The 27,471-nt window shown below is 40.3% G+C and overlaps 1 protein-coding gene across 4 annotated transcripts in view; it reads left to right on the top strand.

Moving 5' to 3' along the window:
- LOC122559051 (ras-specific guanine nucleotide-releasing factor 2) overlaps positions 1-27,471 on the top strand; it is a 244,258-nt gene that overhangs the window by 17,600 nt on the left and 199,187 nt on the right. For 3 of the 4 annotated variants that reach the window (XM_087999794.1, XM_043708239.2, XM_043708251.2), the window contains exon 2: positions 11,117-11,223. The exons of the other annotated variant lie outside the window; for it this stretch is intronic. In XM_087999794.1, the coding sequence (XP_087855920.1) occupies positions 11,117-11,223 (107 nt within the window). The remainder of the gene's footprint in view (positions 1-11,116; positions 11,224-27,471) is intronic. 4 annotated transcript variants of the gene reach the window in all.

The following is a 27,471-nucleotide window of genomic DNA, read 5'->3' as shown; positions in this document are numbered from 1 at the left end:
AAAATGTTATATATTTCAACAGATTGCTAGCAAATTGAAACAAATCAATGATGGTGAGGCATTTACAATTCATTCTGTTTCAAAGCCCTCTATTTAATATTCTAGAATGTTATTCTAAATCAGGGACAAACCAGCAACAGGGATAAATGGTATTGTTCTAGTATAGATTCTTCAGTTCTTCATTCAGGGTCAAGCTAGACTTCCAGATTGTATGCAATGGTAAAGCTACAGAATCAACATGCTGTGTGCTGTACGGGTTCCAACCTTTTTGAGCAGAATATTTCTGGGATCATTGCAGCACAGCATACCTCAGATGTTCATCTACATATTCATTAAACTCTATGCCTACATCTTTCCCCAAGTATTTTCTTAGTTTCATCAACTAAAATAATTTTTTGAATATATTATTGGCTGAAATATTAAACTGACAATATTTCTCTTTAACTGGAATGTATTTCCAACAGCATCATTTGCACTCTGCAAAGTCTCTAGATTGAAGTCCTTTAGAGAGTCTCATTTTCTCCCTTATCTGTTCATTCAGAATTCTGTAGGAGGGTAATGATCTCACGGCTGATCTGGAACTGTACTTTAGGCAGCTGAAAGAAATTGTGTAGACCTACGATAAAGAGTGGATGTTTGTTCATCAGATCGTGGTGCTGTCCAGATATAATAAGGAGATATTGATGGCTATGTGTAAAAGTCCCATGGCAGGGCATGTAGGAATACAGAAAACGCAAGGATTGATAAACCAGAATTTTTACTGGCCAAGATTTCATAAGGATGCCATGTGGTTCTGTAGGACATGCCATTGATGTCAGGTAATGGTAAAACCTTAATATACAATCAAACTGGCACCTTTCATACCTATAGTTGGTTCTTCCAAAACTATTAGTCAACTATTAGTCAAGTGTTAGTAAACTGTGTAGGACCATTACTGAAAATAAGTGGGACATCAGTTTATACCTAAAATTATGGGTACCAACTCCATTTCCAGAAGCCTTTTCTTCGAAGAAAGTTGCAGCTTAAATAGTGGTGGAAAAAATTGAATCAATTTTCTTACTCATTAGAAACTATGTATGGAAAGGCAGTTGATCAAACCAAGATTCCAATTTTATGTCTAAAGTTTTTTAATACGTCATTTGTGGGATGTGAGCATCACTGGCTGGATAACATCAAAAACTCAGAGTTTTAAAAAGCCATCATCCGACTCTCCAAGACCATGATTAAAACATGGTCATAAATGTTCTCAGGACTGGGACAAAGGTTTGGCTTTTCTGTTATTTGCTACCAGAGATACCAAATGAATCTGTTGGATTTAGTCCAACTGAATTAATCTATGTTTGAGAGTTAAAAGGACCATTAGAATTAATCAGAGAAAAATTTTAATATTGAAAGATGGATCCCAATACTGGCTTATATGACTGACTGACTGTTCTCAGGAGCCACAACTGCTTCATCAATGACCTTCACACTATTGTAAGGTGAGAAGTAGAGATGTTTGATGATTCGGCATCATCTGTGAAGACTTCGATATTGAAGCAGTCTGTGTCCACGTGCTGCCATTCCTGATGAAGGGCTTGTGCTCGAAACATCAATTCTCCTGCTCCTCAGCTGCTGCCTGACCTGTTGTGCTCTTCCAGTGCCACACTTTTGACTCAGACCTGGCGATATCCAGGCTTGGGCTGAAAAGTTCATGCTGCACCAGACAATGACCAATTCTAACTATTGCCCCTTGATAGTCAATGGCACTACTGTTGCTGAATCCTCAGCTATCAACATCCTCAGGGTTGCCATGTACCAGAAACTCACCTGGACTTGTCCTATAAATACTGTGGCTTCGAGTTGATTAGAATCTAGGAATCCTTGAGTAAATATTTCTCCTGACTTCCCAGAGCCTGCCCACCATGAAAAGTGTGATGGAATACTCTCCATTTGCCTGGACAGGTGCAGCTTCAACAACACTCAAAGCCTAATATTGTCCAGCACAAAGCAATCCACTTGATTGGCACTACATCCATAAGCATCTGCTCCACCTCTCCAGGCCCCCACTACCAATGCTCAGTGTCAGCAGTGTGTACTTCTACAAGATGCAATGCAGAAATTCACCAAAGATCCTTAGCAAACTTGCAAACCCACAACCGATACCATCTAGAAGGACAAGGGCAATAGATGCAACCATCACCTGCAAGTATCCTTCTAAGCCACTCACCATCAAGGCTTGGAAACATATCACTGTTCTTTCAGTGTTGATGGATCAAAATCCTGGAATTCTATCCCTAACAGTACTGTGGACGTGCTTGCATCAAACAGATGGCAGCAGTTCAAGAAAGCAGCTCATACCACCTTCACAATAAGTGTTGGTGTCAGTGAAACCCACATCCCGTGCATGAATCGCTTAAATAAAAGAGTATGTAAAATAGCAGAAGAACATTTAGAAACTTCACAGAGAAAGATTAAAGCATTTCTGTCATATGCTGGAACCAGAAAGTTTTAAATGGGAGATAAAATCTTACTTTATTTGCCATTTCAAGATGATCTCTGAAAGCATGATTCACTGGTACTGAAATACTGAGGAATCATACATCAATCAGAAAATAATATGTAGGTACAGCAAGTGATTAGGAAGGCCAATGGAATGTTGTCTGTTGTAAATGGTCACTAGTCTTTGGAATGCTCTTCCCAGAGAGTGGTATAAGAGGGTCTTTGAATCCTTTTAAGGTAGATTCTTGACTAACTCTGTCAAAGGGTATCAATGATAGGTAGGAAGCTGTGTTGAGGCTGTAATCGCTTATTAAATAGCGCAACAGGCTCAAAGTGGCTGAATGGCCTACTCCTCCTAACAATCCATTCGTGAAAGTGTTGGAGAAAAGGCTTTCTTCCCTTGAGATCTGCCCTCATAGTGACAATAGTTTTGGTCAGAGAATTGGTGTGGTTAACCCATTACTCCACAAAGAACAGAAGTAAGCCCGTGTTAGGGGAATGGAGGGTGTACCCAGTAGCATGTCATCAGAAGCTATGGACAAAAAGAAACAAATACACAAAGGGATCTGAAGATGATATAGAACATATTACATGCAATATTCTGCCCTGAGGGACCTTGTTAAGCCCAGTAAGGACAGGGGTAATAGGGATGCAGGCCTGTAGTGCAAACACAATCCTCAGAAATGTTAGCTTCTAGTGGGTGGAAAGATTGGCAAGGAGGATGTTGGTGAAATTCACCCTCCATAATAAAGATATGGATTACAGTTTTTGCAGCAGAGGAGTTGGAGGTGGGCAGTGTTGAGGGTCTGAAAATAAAGTCTTTGTGACTGATTAGATTTAGGAAAAAGGAGGAAGTAGAGTTTGGGATTATAAACTGTTACAAGCTTGACTTTGTTGATTTTAAAGAGCTAGGAGCTAGAACTAAACTAGAGACACGCACTAACTGTTTGAGAAGAGAAAATGGCCAAGACTTTAAGAAGCTTATTCTGTATCCCTTACTCGAATGTTCATGTGTTTGTATTCTTGAATGTTTCTTTGTGGCTTTTACCATGAAGATAAAGTGTTCAAAATGCCACTTTCTGCACCTCTGCACTTCATTTGAAATGTCATCTGAATTGATTGGTAGTATAGTGGCTGGAAGTTTTTTTTTATTTGCTACTACTGTTGCAGCTTTAGACGAGTTGAGTTACTGGGCAAACATATGCAGTAGCAAATGCTGTACATTGTGGCTTTGTGAAATTAAATACGACGGTGGATAAAACAGGCACTATTATTTACATGGTGTTATACTGAGAAGTGTGGATGCATAAAGAAATCTGAGGTGTCTTGCTGAGCAGTCAATGAAAGTAGACAGCCAGAAGCAGAAAGCAGTTAGGAAGGCAAATAGGATATTTGTTCTCATTGCAAGGGGAATTTGAGTCTTGAAGTAGGGATACCTTACTGCAGTTATACTGGGTCTTGGTAAGACCATATCTGGAGTTTAGTTTCCCTAATGAAAGGATATACCTGCAATAGAAGGAGTACAATGGAGGTTCACCAAGCTGGTATGGGGGATGGCAGGACTGTTCTATGGGGAGAGATTGGTTTGAATGGGCAGAAATCCAGTGGAGTTTAGAAGAGTGAGAGTGGATCTGACTGAAATATATAACTTTCTAACAGGGCTGGACTAGATGCAGGGAGGATATATTCCCTGGAGATAGAACGACAGATGCTGGAAATCAAAGTGGATAAAGAGTAGAGCTGGAGAAAGCACAGCAGGTCAAACAGCATCAGAGGAGGAGGGGACGTAACTATTCAGGTCGGAGCCTTTCATTAGGACATATTCCCTGGCTGGAACACTGTCTCAGGATAAAGGATCGAACATTTAGGACTGAGATGAGGAAAAATGTATTCACTCAGAGTATAGTGAATCTGTGGAATTCTCTATCACCAAAGACTGAAGCCAAATCACTGAATAAATTCAAGACCATGATAGTTACATTTTTGCATTTTTAAAGGCATCAGTGAGCATAGGGAGAAAGCAGGCAGGAATGTGACATTGAGAACAAGGATCAGCTATGATCATATTGAATGGGAGATCAGGCTCAAACGGCTGAATGGTCTACTTCTGCTGATTTCTAAATTATTGTGTTTTGAAAGTATTTTTAGCTGAGAAGCAGAATCGATTAGGATGATATTTACCCTCCATTGAAATCATATTTGAGAACGTAGGACTGGATTTTCCGAGGAGTAGCAGTCATACATGGATTGCCACTCTGTTCCTTATTTTTAAGTAAAGGAAAAGCTTTGCATCTCTGATAGGAGATTCTGATCAGTGCTCCTTCAGAAACACAGAGCTGTACCATACATCTGACAGGCCAGTTGTTGACAGAGAGGAAGAAGGTCTTTGGTTACAGGAGAATACAGATGGATTGGTCAGATGGGCAGATCAGTGGCTGATGAAATTTAACCCTGACTTTGGAGGAAGTAACAAGGCAAAGGAGTGCTTAATGAATGATAGGACACTAGGAAAGTCAGAGGAACAAAGTGATCTGGGGTTGCTTATTCACAATCACTGGAGGTGGCAGGACAGGCTAATAGTGAAGTTAAGAAGGCACATACGCCACGTGTATTTTACCAGTTATGACGTAGATTAGAAAAACAGGGAGGTTCTGTTGGAGCTTTAAAGAATTTTGGTCCGGCCACAGCTGGAGTACGGAGTGCAGTTCTGGGCAGCACACATCAGGAGGGGATGCTGAAGAGATTCACCAGGACGTTGCCTGGAATGAAGAAATGCTGGATAAGCTCAGCTTGTTTCCTTTAGGGCAATGAATGCTGAGAGAGGAACTGACAGAGGAACATTAGTTTGAGGGGATGAATAGGATGGACAGAAAACAACTGGTCCCTGTAACTGAAAAGTCAATAATCAAGCACACTTTTTTAAGGTAGATGATAAGGTTTAGAGAGGATTTGAGGAAAACCTATTTCATCTGAAGGGTGGGGAGTGTCTGGAATGCACTGCCTCTCAACCTTTGAATGCTGTGAAAGAATACTTGGGTATGCACTTTAAATGTCTTAATATACAAGATTTTGGGGCTAGTGCTAGAAAGTGGGACCTAGTGCAGGTTAAGTGTAGTTTTGGTGGTATTGACTTGGTGGGCTAAAGGGTCTCTTCTGTAATGTATGATTCTACATTTAGTATATTGTCATCTTTTTGTGGAAAGGTGAGAATGGGGTGTATACCTTCAAGAACTATGCTCATGACTTTCATTGTGTCATTTCAAGTGAACTGAGGATATAATGGTATTTGATTACATCTTAACTCCGCTTATTTGAAACATGACATGATACTGGAAGCATGCTGATCCGTGCTCCTTTATGTATCATAATAGTTTAATGTTAGCCCAGACACAACTGTGTCTGTGAGATGCAATGATTGTGTATGATAGATTGCTGTGTGAAATGTGTGCTAAATTCTTCAATGCCATGATAAGTACTTCGAGTTTCTGGTGGTACATGGAATAACATAAGCATTGCGTCATCAGGTAAACTAGTCAGCTGGGGGCAAGACTCAAATCCCTACTGTGTGTTAGAAGTGCTGTGAGCCAACATTCCCTGTAAGCTGCATGGCTGCAACGCATGGCGATTATTCACAGCATTAACTTCTGGTTCTGGAAGTTACTGCCACATTCTAGTCTCAGAGACCCATGTAGCTAGAAAGAAAATTAGACAGAATGCTATTCTGAACTATAGTAGAAAGTGAGGATGGCAGATGCTGGACAGTCCGAGTTGAGGTGTGTGGTGCTGGAAAAGCACAGTAGGTCAGGCAGCATCCTAGGAGCAGGAGAGATGATATTTCAGGCATAAGCCCTTCATCAGGAATGTGGATGGGGATGGTGGCTGAGCGATAAATAGCGGGGTGGAGTTTGGGAGGAGAAGGTAGCTGGGAAAGTGATAGGTGAAGGTGATTGTGATAGGTTGGTTGGATGGGTGGAGCAGGTAGGTGGGAAGGAAGATGGACAGGTCAAGAGGGTGGTGCCAAGTTGGAGGTGGGATCTGGGATGAGGTGGGAGGAGGGGAGATTTGGAAACTGGTGAAGTTGCTGTTGATGTCGTGTGTCCCAGAGTTATTTCCTGAAATGCTCCGTGAGTGGCGTCCTGTCTCCCTGATGTAGAGGAGACCACATCGAGAGCAATGGACGAGTAGATGAGGTGGGTGGATGTGCAGAAAAATCTCTGCCAGATCTGAAAAGATCTTTTGGGGAATTGGATGGAGGTGAAGGGGGTGAGGTGGGTGCAGGTTTTGCAGCAAGGGAAGGTGCTGGGTTTGGAGGGTAGGTTGATGAGGGGCGTGGACCTAATCAGGGAGTCATGGAAGGAATTTGGTCTCTGTTGGGAGATAGAAATGGGGAGGGAAATATTTCTCTAGTGGTGGGGTCTGACTGTAGGTGGTGGAAATGGCGGCAGATAATGCACTGTATTTGGAGATTAGTGGGCTGGAAGGAGAGGACCGGGGGTTCTATCCTTGTTGCGGTTGGAGGGGTAGGGTTCAAGGGTGGAAGTGTGAGAAGTGGAGGAAATGTGGTCAATAATGTCCTCCAGCACATGGGAGGGGAAATTCTGGTTGTTGAAATAGGAGGCCATCTGGGAAGTCTGGAATTGCTCCTCCTGGGAGCAGATACAGTGGAGGCGGAGGAATTGGAATGTCTGTGTTGAGTCTGTTGCTAGAGAACAGAGCTGGAGAGGTCCTGGAAGGGGACGGAGGTATCAAAGCTGATGCAGGTGAACTTAAGATTAGAATAGAAGGTGTTAGTGAAGTTGATGAACTGCTCAACCTCCTTGTGGGAGCACAAGGTGGTTCCGATATAGTCAACAGTGTAACAGAAGAAAAGGTGGGGGATGGTGCCAATGTAACTGCGAAAGATGAACTGTTCCACATATCCTACGAAGAGGAAGGCATATGCTGGGGCCCATACAGGTGCCCATGGCTACCCATTTGGTCTGATGGAAGTGGGAGGATTTGAAGAAGTTGTTGAGGGTGAGGACCAGTCCTGCCAATCGAATGGTTGGGTCAGCGAGAGAGGAAGAAATGGAGGGCCTTTGCCTCCAAGCGGATGGACAAATATAGGGACTGGATGTCCGTGGTCAAGATGAGGCATTGGTGACTGGGGAAACTAAAGTTATGGAGAAGATGGAGGGCGTTGGTGGTGTCCCGAATGTATGTGGGGAGTTCCTGGACCAAGGGGGACAGCATAGTTTTGAGACATGAGGAGATACGTTCAGAGGGGCAGGAGCAGACAGAGACAACCGGTCAACTGGGGCAGTCAGGTTTGTGGATTTTGGATAAGAGGTAGATTTATAGTGAATGGATAGATTATAGATGGTAGTTTTTCCAAATCCTTACCCATAGTGATGGATTTGGACATCCATGAGTGCACTGCTGGCAGAGTAGGTATTTTACGAGAGGCCATAATAAGGAAAATCTGTTTCCTGTTACATCTCAATCTATAGTATCCATTCAATTAACCTTTTTATTTGGGGGAGGCATTGGTCTTGTGGTATTATGGCTAGACTATTAATCCAGAGACCCAGTTAATGTTCTGGGACCCAGGTTCAAATCAAGCTATGGCAGGTGGTAAAGTTTGAATTAAGAGTCTAATGATCATGAATCCCTTGTCGATTGTCAGAAAAACCTACTTGGTTCACTAAAGTTCTTTAGGGAAGGAAACTGCTATCCTTGCATGGTCTGGCTGATGTGTGACTCTGGGCCCACAGCAATGTAGTTGACACTTAACTGTCCTCTGCGTAATTAGGGATGGGCAATAAATACTGGCCCAGCAAGCAATGGCCACCTTCTGTGAACTAATTTTTAAAAAGTCATTCTGCATATGTGGCACAGAAGTCTTTCATCACTCAAATAATTACAGTATTTAAATCAATTTGTTTGATTTGGTTCTTCAAACTGAAAAATAAAATGGACATCTGAGGATCAAAAGATAGCAGAAAGGAAAGTGATACATCAATTGTGAGTGAAACATTTTGATCGTATGCTATTTTTTGAATTTTGCTGTTGTGCATCTGATCATCAAATATCGCTTCACTTTGGCCGTCAAAGATATTTTAAGGTGAGGTTGTGCATTATGTGACTTGACAGGATTCTGTGATGGGAAAATGCTTGTTAAAATCTACATAAAGTTCACAATAAAATGCTTTATGTATTCCAAACATGCTTATTTATTTTCCATGCTTTTAAATCTGTAGCATAGGATTCCTGCTGTCAAAATGGAAGGTTTGAAACTTTTGAGAGTAAAATGGAGAATTCCTGCCTTTTTAGCAGTTTCTCTAGATGATTCTTGTGTGGCCCTAACAAATGATTCTGTTCTCCTAATGGCTTTACTGAATGAATCCCATTCTTAGTAGCTCTATAAGGTCATTCCTTTACCACATATCCCTGGATAATTCCCATGGCATGCAATTTTATTAACAATCCCCATTACAACACAGGTTTTCTTTCTGGTTTAGCCTCATTGTTCAGGAACTGCTTTCTGTATTTCCCATGGTTTAAGAATGGAGCTGCCTGTCTTATCTGCAGTCTCAATAGTCTCCTAAATTTCTTTGTGCATTTTGTTTGCTTAGACTTGCAGTAGCTAACAGGAGAAGTTTAAGACAGTACTAAATGAAAGGGAGAAGCTCATAATGTGCAAGGATGTGGTTTTGGGATTCCAGGTTAGGTACAGTTTGACATCCAGAGCAATAGCAGGGATTCCAGGTGAACTGGCCAGTCTCCCACTGACCCTTGATCTCTGCCTTCAAGCTGCTCGCTGGAAGAAGCCAACACTTTGCTTACAAGAGGCTCAGCTCACTGTAGAAAATATTATTGGACATCTAACCTCCTGAGAAGCTGTAAAACATATGAACTGATTTTTCATAGCACTGATTTACCAAAACCTGTAAGTTATAACCTATCTACTCACCTGTTCTTTTCAATTTACATTGTTTTTATAAATGGAGTGGCATAGCATGTTACTCAGTTCGGAGAGACTTGTTCATACTCACTGCCTTGGATTTCAGCTTAAAAGATTTTTCAGTCGATTTATTTCCAAAAGTTAAATCTGAGATTCATGGACAGGGGAAACCCCCTTTGGCTTATCACAGCGAGTGACAGAGTTAAAAGGGAAAGGAGTAAATTAGGTTATACCTGACTATCTTAGGCTTATGATAGCAAAAGTGATCATAATTTAAATTCATCTTTGTTCCCACTTTGTCCCTGACCTTGTAAATGTGGATCTCTTGGAGGCAGAGACAGAAGAAAATTATGATCAGTAATAGGCAAATGACAGCTATCACAAATTAATACTTGATATCTATCTTGGAGGTAAAAGGACTTGACGAAACATTCAAAGTTATGAGAATGTTGAAATGGGAACTGAGACACACAGATTGAAACAACCTGCTACTTAAAATCTTTATTTTCTCTCATAAAATGAATGAGTACTTCCAGTTTAGTTCTAGTCTTGAGTTGTTTATTCTTGATTCAGAAGTCAAACTTGGTCTATTTTTATCAATCAATAATATGAAGAGAGAAAGGGATAAAGTGGTTTTATGGTGGAGGACTTGTAGGCCAATGGGGTTTGCAGGGGATGATGGGGAGAGAGGCTGGTGTGGAAGTTTGGCTCTATCTTGTCTTGGCCATTTTTGGAGTTGGTAGGGTCACCCAAAAGAAGCAGGAAGCTAATGAATGACAATTAAAATCTGGTTGAGGGTTATTGCCGGAGGCCAACTAAGAAATTTCAGTCAAATTGTGGTCCTCCTGAGACACTGGGCCCCTGGTTAGCTGCCTGGTAGTAGAGCAGGAGGACAGAACTCCAGACCATGAAGTCTTCCAGTGCACAATGGTGCCCTGGCTCTTGAAGACATTTTAAAATTTAAGAATTTTAAAATGTTGCTGATTGCATACTCTCTCATTGGAAAGCCAAATTTCTGCATTTTCAGCAGTCCACCAATTTAGAGAGCCTACACAGTGCCCTTAAGTGGACAGTGAGCCCACCCTCTGGCTATGACTTGACTTTTCTATGGATAATCAATGCCAGGGAACAATCTCCATTTAAACATGATGTTGAAGTCCCAAACCAAAGTACGTGTTTTAGGTTGCTATCAGCCTTGATCACATTGCAGAGGAAGCAGGCTTGAGGGACCTCATTCCTGAAGAAGGGCATGTGCCCGAAACGTCGAATCTTCTGTTCCCTAGATGCTGCCTGACCTGCTGTGCTGTTCCAGCAATAAAGTTTCAGCTTTGATCTCCAGCGTCTGCAGACCTCACTTTCTCCTTGAGGGACCTAGTCCAGATCCTGAATTGTTATTGTTATTGAACCATTCAATCAAATGGGGAATGCACATGACGTAGGGAAGCCACTTATTATGACTTCAGATGCATCTAGCATTTGCTACCTTCTATGACAGGACCCATCTCTATTATCCCAAATACTGATGGAGCTGGATGTTTTCAGCATTTAATTAGCTGTAGATTTGCTTTTTGTTAATTTACAATTGCACAATTTTGGTTAAATCTGACTGCCATCAAATTACTTCTTCTTCTAATATTTCAGGGCACCATCAAAAGTCGGTGTGATTAATGTTACCATGTTCTATTTTTGCAGCATTACTTTACCATAAATTTTGGACATGAGGGACATAAACCATTGGAGCTCCGGATTGAGGAAGAGGCTGACTGTGAGACATGGGTGGATGCTATTCAGCAGGCCAGGTACAGCTGCTTACATTCTGTATAATTCTGTCCATCACCTGCCCAGAGGATGACACCAACTTACATTTAACAACACGCTATTTAAAAGAAAATGCCTTGAGCACAGTATTTTACAGACAGGAGACTAGGAATGAATCGATAAAGGAAAAATTTGAGAAAGCAAAATTGCAGAGGAAATCACAGTGGGAGAAGGGGGCAGGAGATAATGGCTGAACCTTGCTCAGAAAGTTTGGATTAGTGGAAATCTATAAAGAGCAGAGCATGAATGTTGGAAAACATTTTAAAATAAAATCATGGTTCAGATTTGGCAAACATTGAGGCAGAATGAGTGGTGTAAATTGTAATGGTTTCTTCTCATTTGTCTTGATTATTTTTGCTTCAGTCTGAAGGGATCAGAACTGAACTTGATGATCAACCATAATTATATTGAATAGCGGAGCATGCTTGAAGCACTGAATAGCCTACTCCTCCTATTTTCTTTACTTTTATGTGACAGAACTTGGTAGTGAAATGTGTAGACGTATTACATAATTTTGAGTGATTCAGAATGAGTATTGTTGTGTGGAACATGTTCTATAGTGATTTTGCTGGTCAAAATAGAAGTTTAATATCTCTTTGAAATACTTAGATAAAGGTTTAATTTTTCAAAAGAAGAATGAAGCATTTTACGATGCATACCACATTCTTGGGGCAAACTGAAGTGTTTTAAAACCAGTCAATTAATTTTGAAATGCGGTCACTAGGCAATTGCAAGGTGCCACATGTTGCAAGTTAATAAATGGCTGGATAATTTAGTTTGATTGGTATTATCTGAAGGAGAAATGTTGGCCAGAAGAACAGGATGCCGCCTCAATCTGCTCTAAATAGTTTCATCATACCTGTTTTTGTGCTTATTTATTTTCTTCAGATTAATTTAATATGTTTCTTTAGTTTCACTAACCCCAACATTCATTTGACTGTGTAATTAAAGTGAGATTATAATGCAGTGCAGTAAAATATTGTTTACATAAGCTTCTCACAAATAAAACTTGATTTAAAGAAATGACAATCTGTCTCCTGCCTTTCTATAAATGTGGAAATCAGTAAATATAAATTAGTAACAAAATTTCACTTGCAATATTTGTTCCCTAACACAATTAAAAAGTCCCATTTTTGTTCCAGCAAACAGACTTGAGATACTTTTAATTCCTGGTTCTCTTAAAATTAGATGAGGGTATTTCCCTGCACTTGGGGATCATCGTCATCAGTGGTCCCTCATCGATAAGATGACTCTCTTCCACTTTCAGGATGAGTCATAGGTAGCTGTACAGACCGATGTAGTTACCGCAGGATCTGTTACACTTGGGGCAGGTGGTGGTCATGTGAAGGAATTGGTGGGGAGTTGGTGTGGCAGTGCGCTCCTTTTGCTGTTTTCGCCTGGCTTCCATTTTTTTTTCCCAACGACCAGTGTCAAGATGCTTGATACCTTCCCAAATGCTGCTCCTCCACTTTGGACTCCACTTGGGGATACCCAGCTATTTTCAGTACAGCAGTATCCAACAATTCAACCTGAGCTGTATTTGAAGTGTCAATACTCCTCTTAAAGTAGGATCCCCCTGGGGGTTAACATGGAAAAGGTCAATTTGAAGTGAAAGGTCTAGCCCGTGGGAGGCAGATCCCAAAGAACCAAATGCACCATGCATACAGCATGCCTGCTGAGACTGACAGCATAAACCATTGGATCTAAATTCAATGCAAGCAGAACTCCTGACTTCGCAAAATGTAGCAAGGGTAGGTAGAATTCTCCAGCTCTCCATCTTTCTCAACAGCACATGGCAACAATGCTTTCTCTCCTGCTTCAGCATGCTCAACAACTCCATCTCGTACATCACAAGATTTTGAGTTTGAGTGCATCTTTGAGAATCCATATTTAGGGTTGTGTACTTAACGCATGTATAATGAGGCAAAAGTGAGCACTGCAGTTGCTGGAAACCACAGTCAAGATTAGAGTGGTGCTGAAAAAGCACAGCAGGTCAGGCAGCATCTGAGGAGCAGGAAAATCGACTTTTCAGGCAAAAGCCCTGAGCCAACCAGAAGTTCGGCTGAAACTATATCGGTTTTTTAAGTACATTTACTGAGGTTATAAGTACAAGTACTGATATACGATTTACTGAGTGATTGTTCATAGAGGGTAAAACTTTTGCTTAGTTGAAACATGTTATCCACCAGGCCAAACAGTTGAGCCAGAGGGTATCTTGGGATCCAGGCTGAGATGACTGTCTGGTTCTTTAATCATTTGCCTCTCAACATTCATTTTTAGAGTAGCCCAGTATTTGCATTCTGCATCTGAGGGTCCAATACATTCCATACATCCACTCAACCAGTCCATTTCAGCTGGTGTGCCCCGACAGTGACAGATGTCCCAAAATGCCATTGTAGTTCAGAACCTCACCAATAGAGCTCAAATGAAAGGGACCTCTCCGATTTCGCAAACATCGGAAAGTTCTATGGCAGAGATCTAGCTGTGGGGCAGTTCACTTTGAAATGCATTATTTTGTAGCTACCAGTATTAACAGCAGTAAATTTACTGCTAACTAAACTAATGAAAATTGCAGCTCGAACGAACAAAGCAGAATCTATATTTACAGCCAATGAAAAGTCACATGGGATCTGAAGCATCCTTGCCAGACAATCTGTACAGGAAAATCAGAACTTTATTACTTTCCATTGAATATTAGTAAATCTTGTCAGCCTGTGCAAATAAATATTTTCAATCTCCAGTAAATGTTAGATTGATTTTAATAAAGTCAAGGATGTAAAAGTTGGCAGTTTATAGCAAAATAAATAAAATTTTGATTGTCATTTATATGAATACTTAGTGGGGGAAAAAAAAAGCTGAAGCATTTGCAACCAACTTCAGTCAGAAATGTTAAATGCATAATTCGTTCTCAGCTTCCTCCTAAGATCTCAAACACCAAGTTTCCACATGGTAGACTAATTAGTAAAGTTAGGTCATGTGGGATTCAGGGTGAACTTACCAATTAGTACAAAATTGGCTTGGTGGCAGGAGGCAGAGGGTGGTGATGGAGTGTTGTTTTTCGGACTGTTGGCCTGTGACCAGCAGTGTTCCATAAGGATTGGTGCTGAGTCCACTTTTTGTGTATAATTTTTTTATATAAATAATTTGGGTGAAAGTTTAGAAGACATGGTTACTAAGTTTGCGGATGACACCAAAATTGGTGGTTTAGTTGACAGTCAAGAAGGTTATCTTAGATTACAAAGAGACTTTGATCAATTGGGCCAATGGGCTGAGGAGCAGGGCAGGACTTGTACAGTAGGGACCTGGGTAGTATTGTCAAACAGAGAGTTAGGGGTTCAAGTACATAGTTTTTTGAAAGATGCATCAAGATAGACTGGGTGGTTAAGCAGGAATTTAGCATGCTTGCCTTGATTGCTCAGACCATTGACTACAGGAGTTGAGGTGTCATGGTGAGGTTGAACAGGGCATTGGTGAGGCCCCTTTTGGAATACTCTGTTCAGTTCTGGTCACCCTGCCTTAGGAAGGATATTATTAAATTGGAGTGGGTTTAGAAAAGATTTACCAGGATGTTTCTGGGACTGGAGGGTTTGAATTCTCAGGAAAGACTGAATAGGCTGGGATTATTTTTACTGGAGTGTAGGAGGCTGAGGGTTGACCTTATAGAGGTTTATAAAACCATGAGGAGCATAGATAAGGTGAGTGGCAAAGGTCTTTTCCCTAAGTAGGGGAGTTCAAAACTAGAGGGCATATTTTTAAGGTGAGAGGAGAAAGATTTAAAAAGGACATCAGTGTGGCAACATTTTTATGCAGAGAGTGGTTTGTGTGTGGAATGAACTGCCAGAGGAAGTTGTGGATGCAGGTACCGTGACAACATTTAAAAGATATTTGGACAGATAATCGATTGGAAGGGTTTACAGGGATTTGGGCCAAATTCAGGCAAGTGGGTCTAATTTAGTTTCGGAAACTTAGTTGGCATGGATGGAGTTGGACCGCAGGGTCTGTATCTGTGCTATCCCACTTTATGACAATATCACAGATACCACTCTTTCACCAATTTGTTTCACTTTATATGAAGTTGCACATTTAACAGAGGGTCTTTTAGCTAAAATATAATGATGGATTTTGGAATAGTCTTGAACATTTGGATGTTTTCATAAGACCTTTTTGAGATAATGTTAATATTATTGTTAATATTGGGAAGTGACATTGTATATCCTCTCATCAAACACAACATACTTTGGTCCTTTTACTACCTTACATAACATATATGAACTTAGTAAGCTAACAATGAAAAATTGTATGGAAAGAGATGTTCACAGATATGACTGTTATCTTTGGGAAGGAGATAGCATTTATTATTGCCTATCAATGAAATGACCTATCAGTCTTAGGAAACCAATCACAAGCTACGCATGTATTCTTTAGCCTGTCAGAGAGAAGCATGTGCTGTTTGTGTGTAGCAAGCCAACTGGAGTCCTGAAATGTCACTGATCATGCTCAGGTGGTGGTTAACAAGATTAGTAAGAAAAAGCACTTAGTTGCTATGTGCACAGTAAAAACACCAAAGAAACACTTCAGTCAACAGGATAAAACAAGGTCCAATCAGCCAAGAGCCAGTGTCCCAAGTATAAGTATAGGATAGATAGACTGTGACTTTTTTTTAACTGGAGGTTGAGGGGTGACCTTTTTCCATTACTTTCATTTAAGTTCATGCTTTTATATTTTTGTGATTAAGTTAATACATTGTGAAATTTGTAAAACAAACATGTTATACAGAGTAGTCTTGCAGAAAATTAGAAGGATTTTCGACTGTCTCGAGTCTAAACGTGTGACACTGGAAAAGCGCAGCAGGTCAGGCAGCGTCCGAGGAGCAGGAGAGTTGACGATTCGGGCATAAGGTCCCTCAACACAGTTCAAAATTGTAATTGACTTAAGTCTTACAAATAAAGTTAAATTGCACAGTCTGGACATCACTAAGATAGCAGACATATGGGAGCATTTCCCATATATTTCTGTTCTGGTTGTATACCATTTTGACTTCAAACTGAAATGCCATTCCTTCATTGTTACCAAGTCGAAATCCTGGAAGAACACTGGGAGTGTACCTACACCACATGGACTATAAAGGTTCAAGAGGCCAATTCACCAACACCATTTCGTGACCAATTAGGATTGACAGTTAGTGCTGGCCTGACACATGTATCTATTCATGAATAATCAGGAAAAGATTTGCAGATGACCATAAATATTTCTGAATCTTTGTGCTTTCCTTTTTGTCACATCTAAATTATCTTTGAAATGATTTGTCAACACTTTCTCAGATTAAATCATAGAAAGCATGAAAACCTATGACTATGACTATGACTATGAAGAGTATCTGTGAAGAGAAAAACAGATTCACTTGGGGAGAGAAATTTCTCCTCTTTAAAAATAGGTAGATTTGGATTGTGCGAGAAGTGAAAATGTTTCTCACCAACTCAAACCTGTTTGAAACTTGCTTACCTCTGTTTTAAAAGTGGAGTGACAGTGTACAGCACGTATTCATTCTGAGGAAGAGTAGTCTGCTAGTCAGGTATTTAAAGGAGGCTCTGTATTTTCATTGAACAACCATTTCAATGTTTACTTCAGGTTAGCTATGTTTCTGCAGTTTTTGAGAGATGGAATAGCTAAAGGCTCAGTTTGCTACACCTTATTTTTTAATTCATTCACGGGATGTGGGTGTTCCTGACTAGGCCAGCATTTATTCCCGAGATTGCCCTGAGGGTGGTTAAGGGTCAACCACATTTGTGATTTGGAAGTCACATACAGTCCAGACTGGTGAGGGCAACAATTTCCATTTAATGATCCAGATGAATGTTTCCCAACAGTTGACAATGGTTTAATAATCATCATTAAATTCTTATTTCTAGATCCTACCATGACAGGATTTGAACCCTGGCCCCCAGAACATTACCTGTATCTCTGGATTAATAGTCTAGTAATAATACCACTTGGCCATTGCCTCCCCAATACTTTGGGGCACGCTCACCACCTGTGCAGTCAATGTACCAGTGACATTACTACTCGACATGTCACGGGTAACTTCCTGGTGCAAAAATTTTTGTATTTACGAATGATTTTAAATCCATTCAATTAAAAGCCTGGGATTGCTTCCAATATTTGGCTGCCTTACTGCCTCCCCCAGATCTCTGTCCTGTTCCTTTGCTGTACTGTTCTTAGTAGCGTGGTCACTTGAACTTCAAACAGGCCAATACTGAGATTGGCAACGAATGGCAGGAGAGCTGAATGGAGCAGAGACAAAAGTGGGGCAGCAACTAGAATGTCAAATGTAAATGTGCTGTGAGCTCTCCTTGGGTATAGGACTGTCAGTGGCACCGTCCTCACCACCAATGGGCAGAGTGGGTGCCAGTTTCTGGAGCTGGACCCACGTCAATGATGTTAATGTCACAGGCAACCTGAGGCAGTGAGGTGCCAGGAGATATGAAGGGCCATGCTTAAAAGATCAGAGTGTTCACAAGAATGCATATGGTCCAGGGCAAACACAAATGTTTTCTTTAGTGCAACAAAATTACACAGTCCCCATACCCTAAAAGGATCTCTCTGATCCAACTTCCAACCTTGTACATCTCTCCCCATGAGACCATCATCTAGCCCCCCAACGCCATACCCAGTGACCCTTCTTGTGCCATGTGTCTGTCCCCTAACCATTGATTTCTCCATTTCCAATATCCACACTCTCCCTGTGATCTCTGCCCCATGGTGCTTTCCTCTCACTCTGAAATTTCTCTCTCCATCACTGTTTCCTCTGCGATTTCCTCCACCCCCCCCCCTCACAGTTTCCACGCAGTGATTCTTCTCTTGATTATCTACCTCCTCCAGTGATCTCTCTTGACCATCATTTCCTCTAACCTCCATCACCATACATAGGGATCTATCCCTACCTGCTCTTTCCTTCTATATTATTTCATTTTTCTAGGCAGCTAATTTGTCAATCCAGCAGGTTGGCAGGTGGGAAAACTGAAGAAAATCTTTAAAAGACATGTCACCATTAAATGCTTGAGACAGTTGTGAAACTTGCAATTTAAGCTTGGCCACCCACAACCCCCCCTCCCTGGTCTGTAAGTGTAGCCTTCTAGCATCAGGGCCCAATTTTCAGACTGACAACCCTCTGTTGAAGATGGTCAGTTCAGCAATGATCTAATTGAATGGCAGAGCTGACTTGATGGGCCAAATGGCTTCCTTCTATTCTGACATCTTTTAGTCTTATACTATTATTTTGGTTCTTTGTGAAGCTAGGTATGAATCAGGATGTAGTTTTTCAATTTTTAAGTATCTGCCAAAATTTTCTATTTTCATTATACTTTGGTTCGCATCATCAAATAATGTCTCAAATCAATCTTGAAGTTGACCTGTTTGTATGTTTCTGAAACATTAAAATTCATAGCAATGTGGTGTAAAGCTGTGAAATTGCAATCTTCCTTTCTTGCTATTCTCCACTCCTCGCTGTATTATCTGGTAGCTTGGTAAGAGTTATATATTCCATACTCTGAATTTTGATGCTTTGTCTGTTCAAAATTGGGATGAGACTAATTCTAAGTATGTAATTTATTCCAATTAGAATAATTATTACTCTTGGATCATGCAGTGTCTGTGAAAGCAAATAAAGCAATACAGAATGATGATAGAGAAGTTAGTTCAGAGGAACAGTTATGAACTGTTGAAAGGAAAATTGTGATAATAAAAAAAAGACAAATTGTAGTAGGTTTTGAATGAATAATTGGCAAATTATTGCCTTATTTTAAAATTAATCCAAAATGGTCTCCATGGTATATTCAGATGGTTGTGGGTGAATTGGACCAGATACCATACTGGAGCAGGTGTTGGTGTGCAAACAGTAAACATTTCTGGAAGTATGTAATGCAAGAGGATCATGATATCTGTTGGTGCGCTACCTATTTTGAGTCAGTGGTGTTACTTTGGAGCCCACTGTCCAGCTAACTTTCTCACTTAATCCCTCACAGCAACAACCTCGGAGACATTCCCTCCTCACACTACATCAAGAGATTATTACTTACAGGCTAGTTCCTGATTGATTTTCATGGAATCCTAAAATCCCTATAGTGTAGAAGCAGGCCATTTGGCCCATCGCGTTCACATTGATTCTCTGAAGAGCAGCCCACCCAGATCCACCCTCTACCCTAACCCTGTAATCTTGTATTTCCCAGGGCTAATCCACTTTCCTGGACACCATATGGGCAATTTAGCATGACCAATCCACCTAACCTACACATCTTTGGACTGTGGGAGGAAACCAGAGCACCCGGAGGAAACTCATGAAGACACGGGGAGAATGTGCAAACTCCAAACAGACAGTGGTCCCAAGGTGGAATCAAACCAAACTCCTTGATGCAGTAGGGCAGACGTACTGAGCCACCGTGCCATGCCAAATTCTATTGGCTTTTGCCAGGATTCTACAAATATGTACCTTTCTTCGTAATTTCAAGTTAAAATACTCAACGGAGTGATGTGGCATTTTGCTGGCTTCAAAACCTCTGCGCAAACCAGTCACTCACAGACATATGTTAGCGCAACTCTATCAAAAAACACATTGAGTTGGACCCCATTTACCACCCCGAGTAAAAGAACAAGAAATGACATCACCAACCAACTTAGTATGGTGACGAAATGTCTGGAAATGAACCTTCCAGCTCAGTGAGCAAACCTACATCCAGAACAGATGTATGTGTAGTGATTAGCATCGCCCAGAATCTCTAGGGAATAATTAACAATGTTTGATAATTTGATGTTTCATAAAGGATGTGGTGAAATCTGCCAGCTGTTGCAAACACAATTGCAATTTCAGAGCAAGGATTAAACTGCCAGTGGCTATGAAAGAGACGGTGATGATTAAATTTCATCGCTTTGGTTCCTGCCAGTTTGAAGTTGAGATATTTGCAATATCTCAGTTCATGATCCTGTACATAGAGGAAGTCACTGAGGGTCTCTCTTCAATAAAAATTAAGTCCAAATAATTTTTACTTGCCAGGGACAAGTAGGTTGAGTGAATGCAGTTTTTTGACGATTTCAGGCTTCTGTGGGTGCTATTGACTTTTGCACATCACACTGCAGTGCTGCATATTAACCTGAATAAAACATAAGGGGTGCAAGAGCAGAAAGCTCTGGGTGTATATGTGCAGAGACCATTCAAGGTGGCAGGACAGGTAGAAAGAGCAGTTAATAAAGCATACAGTGTTCTTGCCTTTGTCAATAGGGGCATGGAGTCCAGCAGCAAGGAGGTGATGTAACTTTGATGTGGAGGTGCTGGTTTTGGACTTGGGTGGACAAAGTTAAAAATCAGAGTTGAAACTTTATTGCTGGAACAGCACAGCAGGTCAGGCAGCATCCAGGGAACAGGAGATTCGACGTTTCGGGCACAGGCCCTTCACGCAACACCAGGTTATAATCCAACAGGCTTATTTGAAAGTACAAGCTTTCGCAGAGCTGCTCCTTCATCAGGTAGCAAGCAGGGCAGGTTCATATAAGGGTGTAGGTAGAGCGATTCTGTGGTAGAGGGGGAATGGGGGAGGGGAGAAATGCTCAAATGGATAGCTACCCAAAAGTTAGACTAGGCTTTTAATAGTCTAACTTTTCTTGATTGCTATTTTCTTAAATTCAGAGGACCCAAGCAAATTCTGTGATTTAAATGGATATTTACAGAAGAGAATTGCCCATGTTTCCCAGACAAGTCCCAGAGAGTGTGCTATACTGGGAATTCACAGGGTGCCTATCTATGTTTCCTGTCATTTTATTTTTCCACAGTGCAGATCTCCAAGGTCCATACACTTCAAGATAGCGGCTTCCAAAGCAGAACTCAAAGCATTGGTGTGCTCATTGGGTACAGTGTAGAAGGAATGTTGGTGCTGATGTGCAACTCCAATCTATGTTGCTGAAGCGAGTAGCTGGCCATGAGAAAATGCAGGCCAGTGTACTATATAGTTATATTTCTGTGATGCTACATCTATTTTGAGCATCAATGAAAGCGAAATATATTGTCTTCCAGAATACAAATATCTACCACCAATAGGCTTACCAATTTGCCAGCAACATGGGCATGAGGTCGTAATCTGATACTTTTCTGGGCCAGGATTGCCAGTCCTTTCCTTTCTCCTTTTGAGAGGGGCCCCAGTTCACACAGAGCATTCAATACAGTAAGGTCTTTCCTGTACAAGTTTTGGATAATTGTTCCCCACATTCACAAGAATTATTTGGTTCTGTTGCCTTAAATTAGAAGATTTAGTTACACTGAATCAATTGTGTTTGAGGAGAGTTGATGGCATAGTGGTTAGGGTTAATGTCATGGTGTTTTTAATCTAGAACCCCAGGTTAATGTTCCAGGGTTCCTACCATGGAAAACATGAATTCAATAAATTTTAAGTGAATAAACTAATCTGATGGTGACCGCGTGACTACTGTCAATTGTTGTTATAAAAGAAAGTTTGATCCAGGAATGCTCTTTAGGGAACACAATCTGCCATACTTATCTGGTCTGGTCTACATATAACCCCAGACTCTGAACAATGTAATTGAGTTTTATCTGCCCTCTGGGCAATTAGGGATGAGCAATAATTGCTTAGCTAGTCAGTGATACACACATCCCATGAATGAAAAATAAGTAGGATGGAAGGGACCAGCAAATAATGGACTGAAAGAGAAACAGAAAATGGTGGAAATATCCAGCAGATCTGACACTGTGTGCAAAGGCAAGAAGCAGTTCACAAAGAGCCATCAGATCTCCATGCAGGTTACTTCTTAATTAAAGAACTTTTGTGCTGAGATTCTAAGCAGACCGAGTTGTGTAAGCATTTAGAAAGATAATGTGATGTAAAAAGTCGCTGCGAGCTACTTAGGAGAACGTTTGATACAATCATAGCTGCTCTGATAGTGGCCTCGACTCCAGATTCCACTGCCTACCCTGACCCCCTTTGAACCCCTTGCTTTTTGCTATTTTCTAAGGCCTTGCTGATCTCTTTTGCCATTTTAGTGAAATATATATTTGTACTCTGAGGTCCCTTTGCTTTGTTCTACCTATCTTTCCATCTTTTGAATAATAAGGAAGTGACCTACTCACTCATTTGACTAAAATGTATGATCTCTCATCTCTCTGATTTTAACTTCATTTGCCTTTTCTCCTTATGTCTGATCCAATAAGCTGCTTCTGCAGTGGAGATATTTAGATTTAACCTGTTCATTACATTTGTAATCAAACCTTGTTCAGGTCATAATCACAAATCTATCTATGCCTTGTTCTGTCTGAACACAATGCTGTGTCACAATCACACCGACACATACTGTTTCCTTGTTTCACATCTCCATACAAATACTATCTCTTAACAAATCCCCTTTCCACACAATGGTACCAGACATGAGCAAAATGTGAATCTCATTAATGTACACCCACATTTCATAATAACAAAGGTTACATCGGGACAGAAGTTCAGCCATTTTCCATCACGGGCAAGACGCAGAAAAGAAAAAGATTTGGAGTTATGTGAGGAGTGCTGTATTCATGAAGTGCAGGCACTGCCATAATTCAGGAAACACAGCAATTAATCTGTATGCAACAAGCAGTCATAAACAGCAATGCCACAGTCACCAGAAAGTTTGATTCTGTGACATTGAGGGATACATATTAGCCAGGACATTTGGAATAACAGTAACCGTTGCATCTTTCACATCCACCTGATTGGCATAGCGATATTATCATAGAATACCTACAGTGTGAAAAGGGGCCATTTGGCCCACAAAGTCCACACTGACCTTCTGAAGAGCAACCCACTCAAATGCAGTCTCCCACCCTATCTGCATTTTACCATGGCTAATCCATCTAGCTGGCATACTACAGGGCAATTTAGCATAGCCTATGCACCAAATTTGCACATCTTTAGACTGTGGGAGGAAGCTAGAGCACCTAGTAGAAGCCTTCATGCCTGTGAAAAAAAATGTGCAAACTTCACGCAGACAGACATTCACCCAAGGCTGGTATTGAACCCAGGTCCCGTGAAACAGCAATGCTAATGAGCTAACATACCATCATACATTAGGCCTAGTGGTATTCGTATTGGACAAGTAATCAAGGGCTAATCTTGCTAAATAGTAGGCCAAACACAATGGGCTGCATAGAGTACAAGAAACAATGATTCTTATGGAGATTTACACTATTTTTATAAATTTCAGTGTTCCAAAACTATAGAATTCCTTTATTGCTTACAATAATTGCATGGTTAAATGAAACAAATTGGTGTCACCTAACTATTGCTCATCTTCTCTATTTCTGGTTTTTAATCACTATGGTATAGGGCATCGAAGCTGGCCATTTGGCCCATAGAGTCCACACTGACCCTCCAAAGAGCCTCCCACCCGACCCACCGCTACTCTATCCCTGTAACTCTGCATTTCCCATGGCCTATCCACCTAACCTGCACATGTTTGGATGTTGGGCTCTTGTCTGCATTTCACAATTAAAAAACATAAAAATATTCAGAATTCTGTAAGATTGCAGAGAAAAATATATTTAACTCTAAGTCCACATAAATTTTCAACCAACATAAAGAATATTGGCTCTAAGAGGGTTCCTTGGTTGGCAAAGAGTTGAAGCCAAGAATGAATACCATGCAGCAATTTCAAAAGTAAATATCTACCACATCACCTAAAGGTTTTGAAAAAGCTGCTGGCAGGTGTCCAGAAAGACTGAGAGAACATATCCTTTCTTTGAAACTGCAGCAATCTGCAGCAGTAAAATTAACCATTCACCTTTAGACATCCGTTGCCTGGGGAAGATGCACAGAATCAAAAGTGATAGTAACAAAGGAAGTGGTGTCAGGAAAGAAGGTAATCTTGTGGATGATTTCTTAAAGATTTGTCAGATAAAAGCAAGAAAATTCAAGACGTTCCATTTTTTGAATTCCCAGACTCTGGAATTTAGCCTCATCTGTTCAATGGGAAACTGAGTGTGTTAGAGTGGATCAGGTGACTGAAATTAATGGAAAGTTGTTCCTACCTAACAGCACTGCAGAAGTATCTACACATCATAGATTCACTTTAAAAAGGCAGATTACTACAACCTTCTCAAGGATACTTGGCAATGGGCAATAAGTAGTGGCCTATTTCTCAGTTTCAAACCCTGCAATGCACCCTAGTCAATGAATGAAAGCAATGACATCCAGGGAACACCACCATTTTCATGTTCCACGTGCAGTTATCTACCATCTTCATTTAGGCATTTACAGGCATCTGTTCTTCAGTACTGAACCATAATCCTGGAATTCCTGACCTAATTGCATTGTAGGAGTACCGTCAGCACAAATGGTTCAGTAATTAAACTCACTAACTCCATCTCCAAACCTTTTTGGGTAGGTAATAAGTGTAGTATTGATAGTGTTAGCAATGTTCTGATATAAAATAAGGCAATGCATATTTAGGACCAGCAAACTTAATTAGATTTGCACTTAAGTGGTGAAGATAAAAATGTACCCAGCAGAGTCTGTGCCTGATCACCAGGACACAATTGAGCATTCAAGCAAGGAGGTCTAGAGAGAAGCATCACAATGGTAATTATTAGTGTCAAAGGTTTGAGTTAAGCCTTGAAATTTTCATCTAAAAAGTTATACAGATTGGAGTATGGAAAGGTAAGTTAGGAAAATATATTGTAAGAAGACACAGACTCAGTCTAATAAAAGGCAAATTTGTCAGAAATGAAGTTCACTACCAAATAATTTTAGTCCGAGTCAGATTCCGAAGCAATCTTTATTCATATGTTCTTGCAAGCCCGGGTGACCACAAAGTAGGCACACTCCTGAATAGTATTAGTGCACATTTATGCAGTTTCTATGAGCCTCCCTGTACTTTCCCTTTTACCTCATATGTGACAGTTGTATTGCTCTGTGCAGCTGCTATTCTAATCGTTTTACCACATCTGTCTGTGGCCTGTTGTTAGCGTGCAACCCCCCATTGATATAAGTCTCATTACTTATGCTGACGCAACACTGAGTCCTATCACTTCTGCACACTGAATCTTTATGACTTCTGAGTACGTTACTTTTGCAGAAGCAACATTTACACATATTTTCCACAAATTGAAAACTGATATCTAGAAGTTATCTCCTCCAGGTATGTTGAGCCACATTTTCTGCAACACCGGTGGCAGTGTATCCTTGGTTGTTAATTTTAGAATTAGAGATTTATTCCACATTGCAGCATTTCCCTGATGGCCTGGGAATGATGATGCTGGTCAGAAAACTTATGTGGTGGCTGAACTAATGAGCTCAGTGCAAAGACTGTGCAGCCTTTGTAACTGCCTGGGGGCAGTGCATAAAGTTGAAATTTGGAGGTGGTTTTCTATTCTTCCATCAGTGCAGTTCTGCCAGGATGGTCAACTGAGTGGCTGGACTAAATACTTAGAAGGACCATTAATAGAAATATGGGAAATGTGGTTCATGTTCTGTATACCAAAAACCATTATTGTTGACTTGCAACTTATTAATTTGCAGTCCACTTTATGGAATAAAACAGCATTTCAGGCACCCATAAAATATTTAATTCTTATTTATAAAAATGCATAGATGTCCCTTGGTATTTACCACTGCAAAATATTAAATATTCAATTTCAACTGAAAATAAGGAAGATAATTATTGCAGCTGACTGACACACTATTTTATCCCCTAATGTCTGCTTACAATTGCAGAATGGATTTCTCTTTTGAGCAGAAACGCTGTCTCTGAACAAATTTAAAACTCTGATTTCAATTAGCGTTAGGGTTTTATTTGCTTTCTTTTGAGGGAGCCTATAGTTTGGGTAAATTTGTTATTTCTAAATGTTGCAATGTTACAGCATAATAGCTTTCAACAGATTCTTTAGTCTTCCGTGGAAAAAGTTGCATGCTGTGCAAGTTATATTGTTGGGAATCTTTCATTTCATGTTCGGCATAGCAATTTACAACAAAAAAACCTACCTTGGCTTTTTACATCAATATATTTGTCATCTTTGAGTTGCCTCAGTTCTTTGTCAGTTATGATCATTAAAATGAATGATGACAAACTCAACTTTCGTTTATATAGAAATTTAGATTTAGCGAAATGTCTGAAGGTTCTTGATGAAATGGGATGAATATTCCTAGTTGGGCTGAGATTTTTAAATAAGGATTAGAGGATGTGACTAAAAAATTGATTTAAGAGGTAGCTTCTGCAATTTTGGGTTCTTTGGTCGAGTTTTGTTTTGTATGAACATATGAGTTAGTAGATCTCTTGAGCCTGCTCTGCCTTTCAGTAAGATCATGGATGATCTAATCACTCACATTCACACTACCCCAGTTAACTTTTTTATCCTGGTTGCTTCTGAACAATCTAGCTATCTCTGCCTTAAAAATATTCAAAGGCTCTGCTTTCACCATTTTTTTTTTTAACAAAAGGTTAACAATGTTCAAATTTAGTGGGAATACAAATTACCATGTATCTTAAATAGGGTAACACTTGATTTTTACACAGTAACACCTAGTTCTAGAATCTCACATTTGTAACATCCTTTCCACATGCGCCCTACAACCCTCAGGATCTTGGGTGTTTCAATCAAGGTGCCTCTTATTCTTATAAACTACAATGGACATAAGCTAGCCTTGCTTTCATGATCTTATGATTTTCCTGACTTTAATTTTACAGTAATAAAACAATTTAGCGGTCAATAACATTGTTACCGTAATATTGATTTGGTGCTGATTTTTATTTTTTGAAATGTTTGCTGACATCAACAATTGGTCAATAGTTTCTGACTGTGTATACTCACCACCTGCATTCGGTGCTTATGCAAATTTTTAAAAAACTACAAAAAAATTACTTTGTATAACACTTTATTACATATTATTCAAATCTTTTTTTTGTGTTTGCTAGCTTTTAATTAGTCTTTTAAATCTCTTGTCACTCTTATTCTTCTTGGGGGTCAACAGACGCAGCCTTTAATTTTCATTTGTTTAAAGAATGTGAACATTGCAGACCATTTATTGTCCATCATTAATTGCACTTGAGAAACTGGTGATGAACTGTCATTTTATCACAGCAGTCCATTTAGTGCAGGTGCATCACAGTGCTGTGGGCATAGAGGCACCCAAAATGGGATTTTGACCTAGTGACAATGGTGATGTTGTTTCAAATCAAGATGGTGTGTGTCTTCGTGGGCAAGT

The sequence above is a fragment of the Chiloscyllium plagiosum genome, unplaced genomic scaffold, assembly GCF_037043375.1.
Source record: "Chiloscyllium plagiosum isolate Xiang-an unplaced genomic scaffold, Cpla_swu_hap1 HiC_scaffold_2, whole genome shotgun sequence".
Taxonomy (NCBI): Eukaryota; Metazoa; Chordata; class Chondrichthyes; order Orectolobiformes; family Hemiscylliidae; genus Chiloscyllium; species Chiloscyllium plagiosum.
The sequence above is the reverse complement of the archived record's forward strand: the minus strand, read 5'-3'. Positions and strand labels throughout refer to the sequence as shown.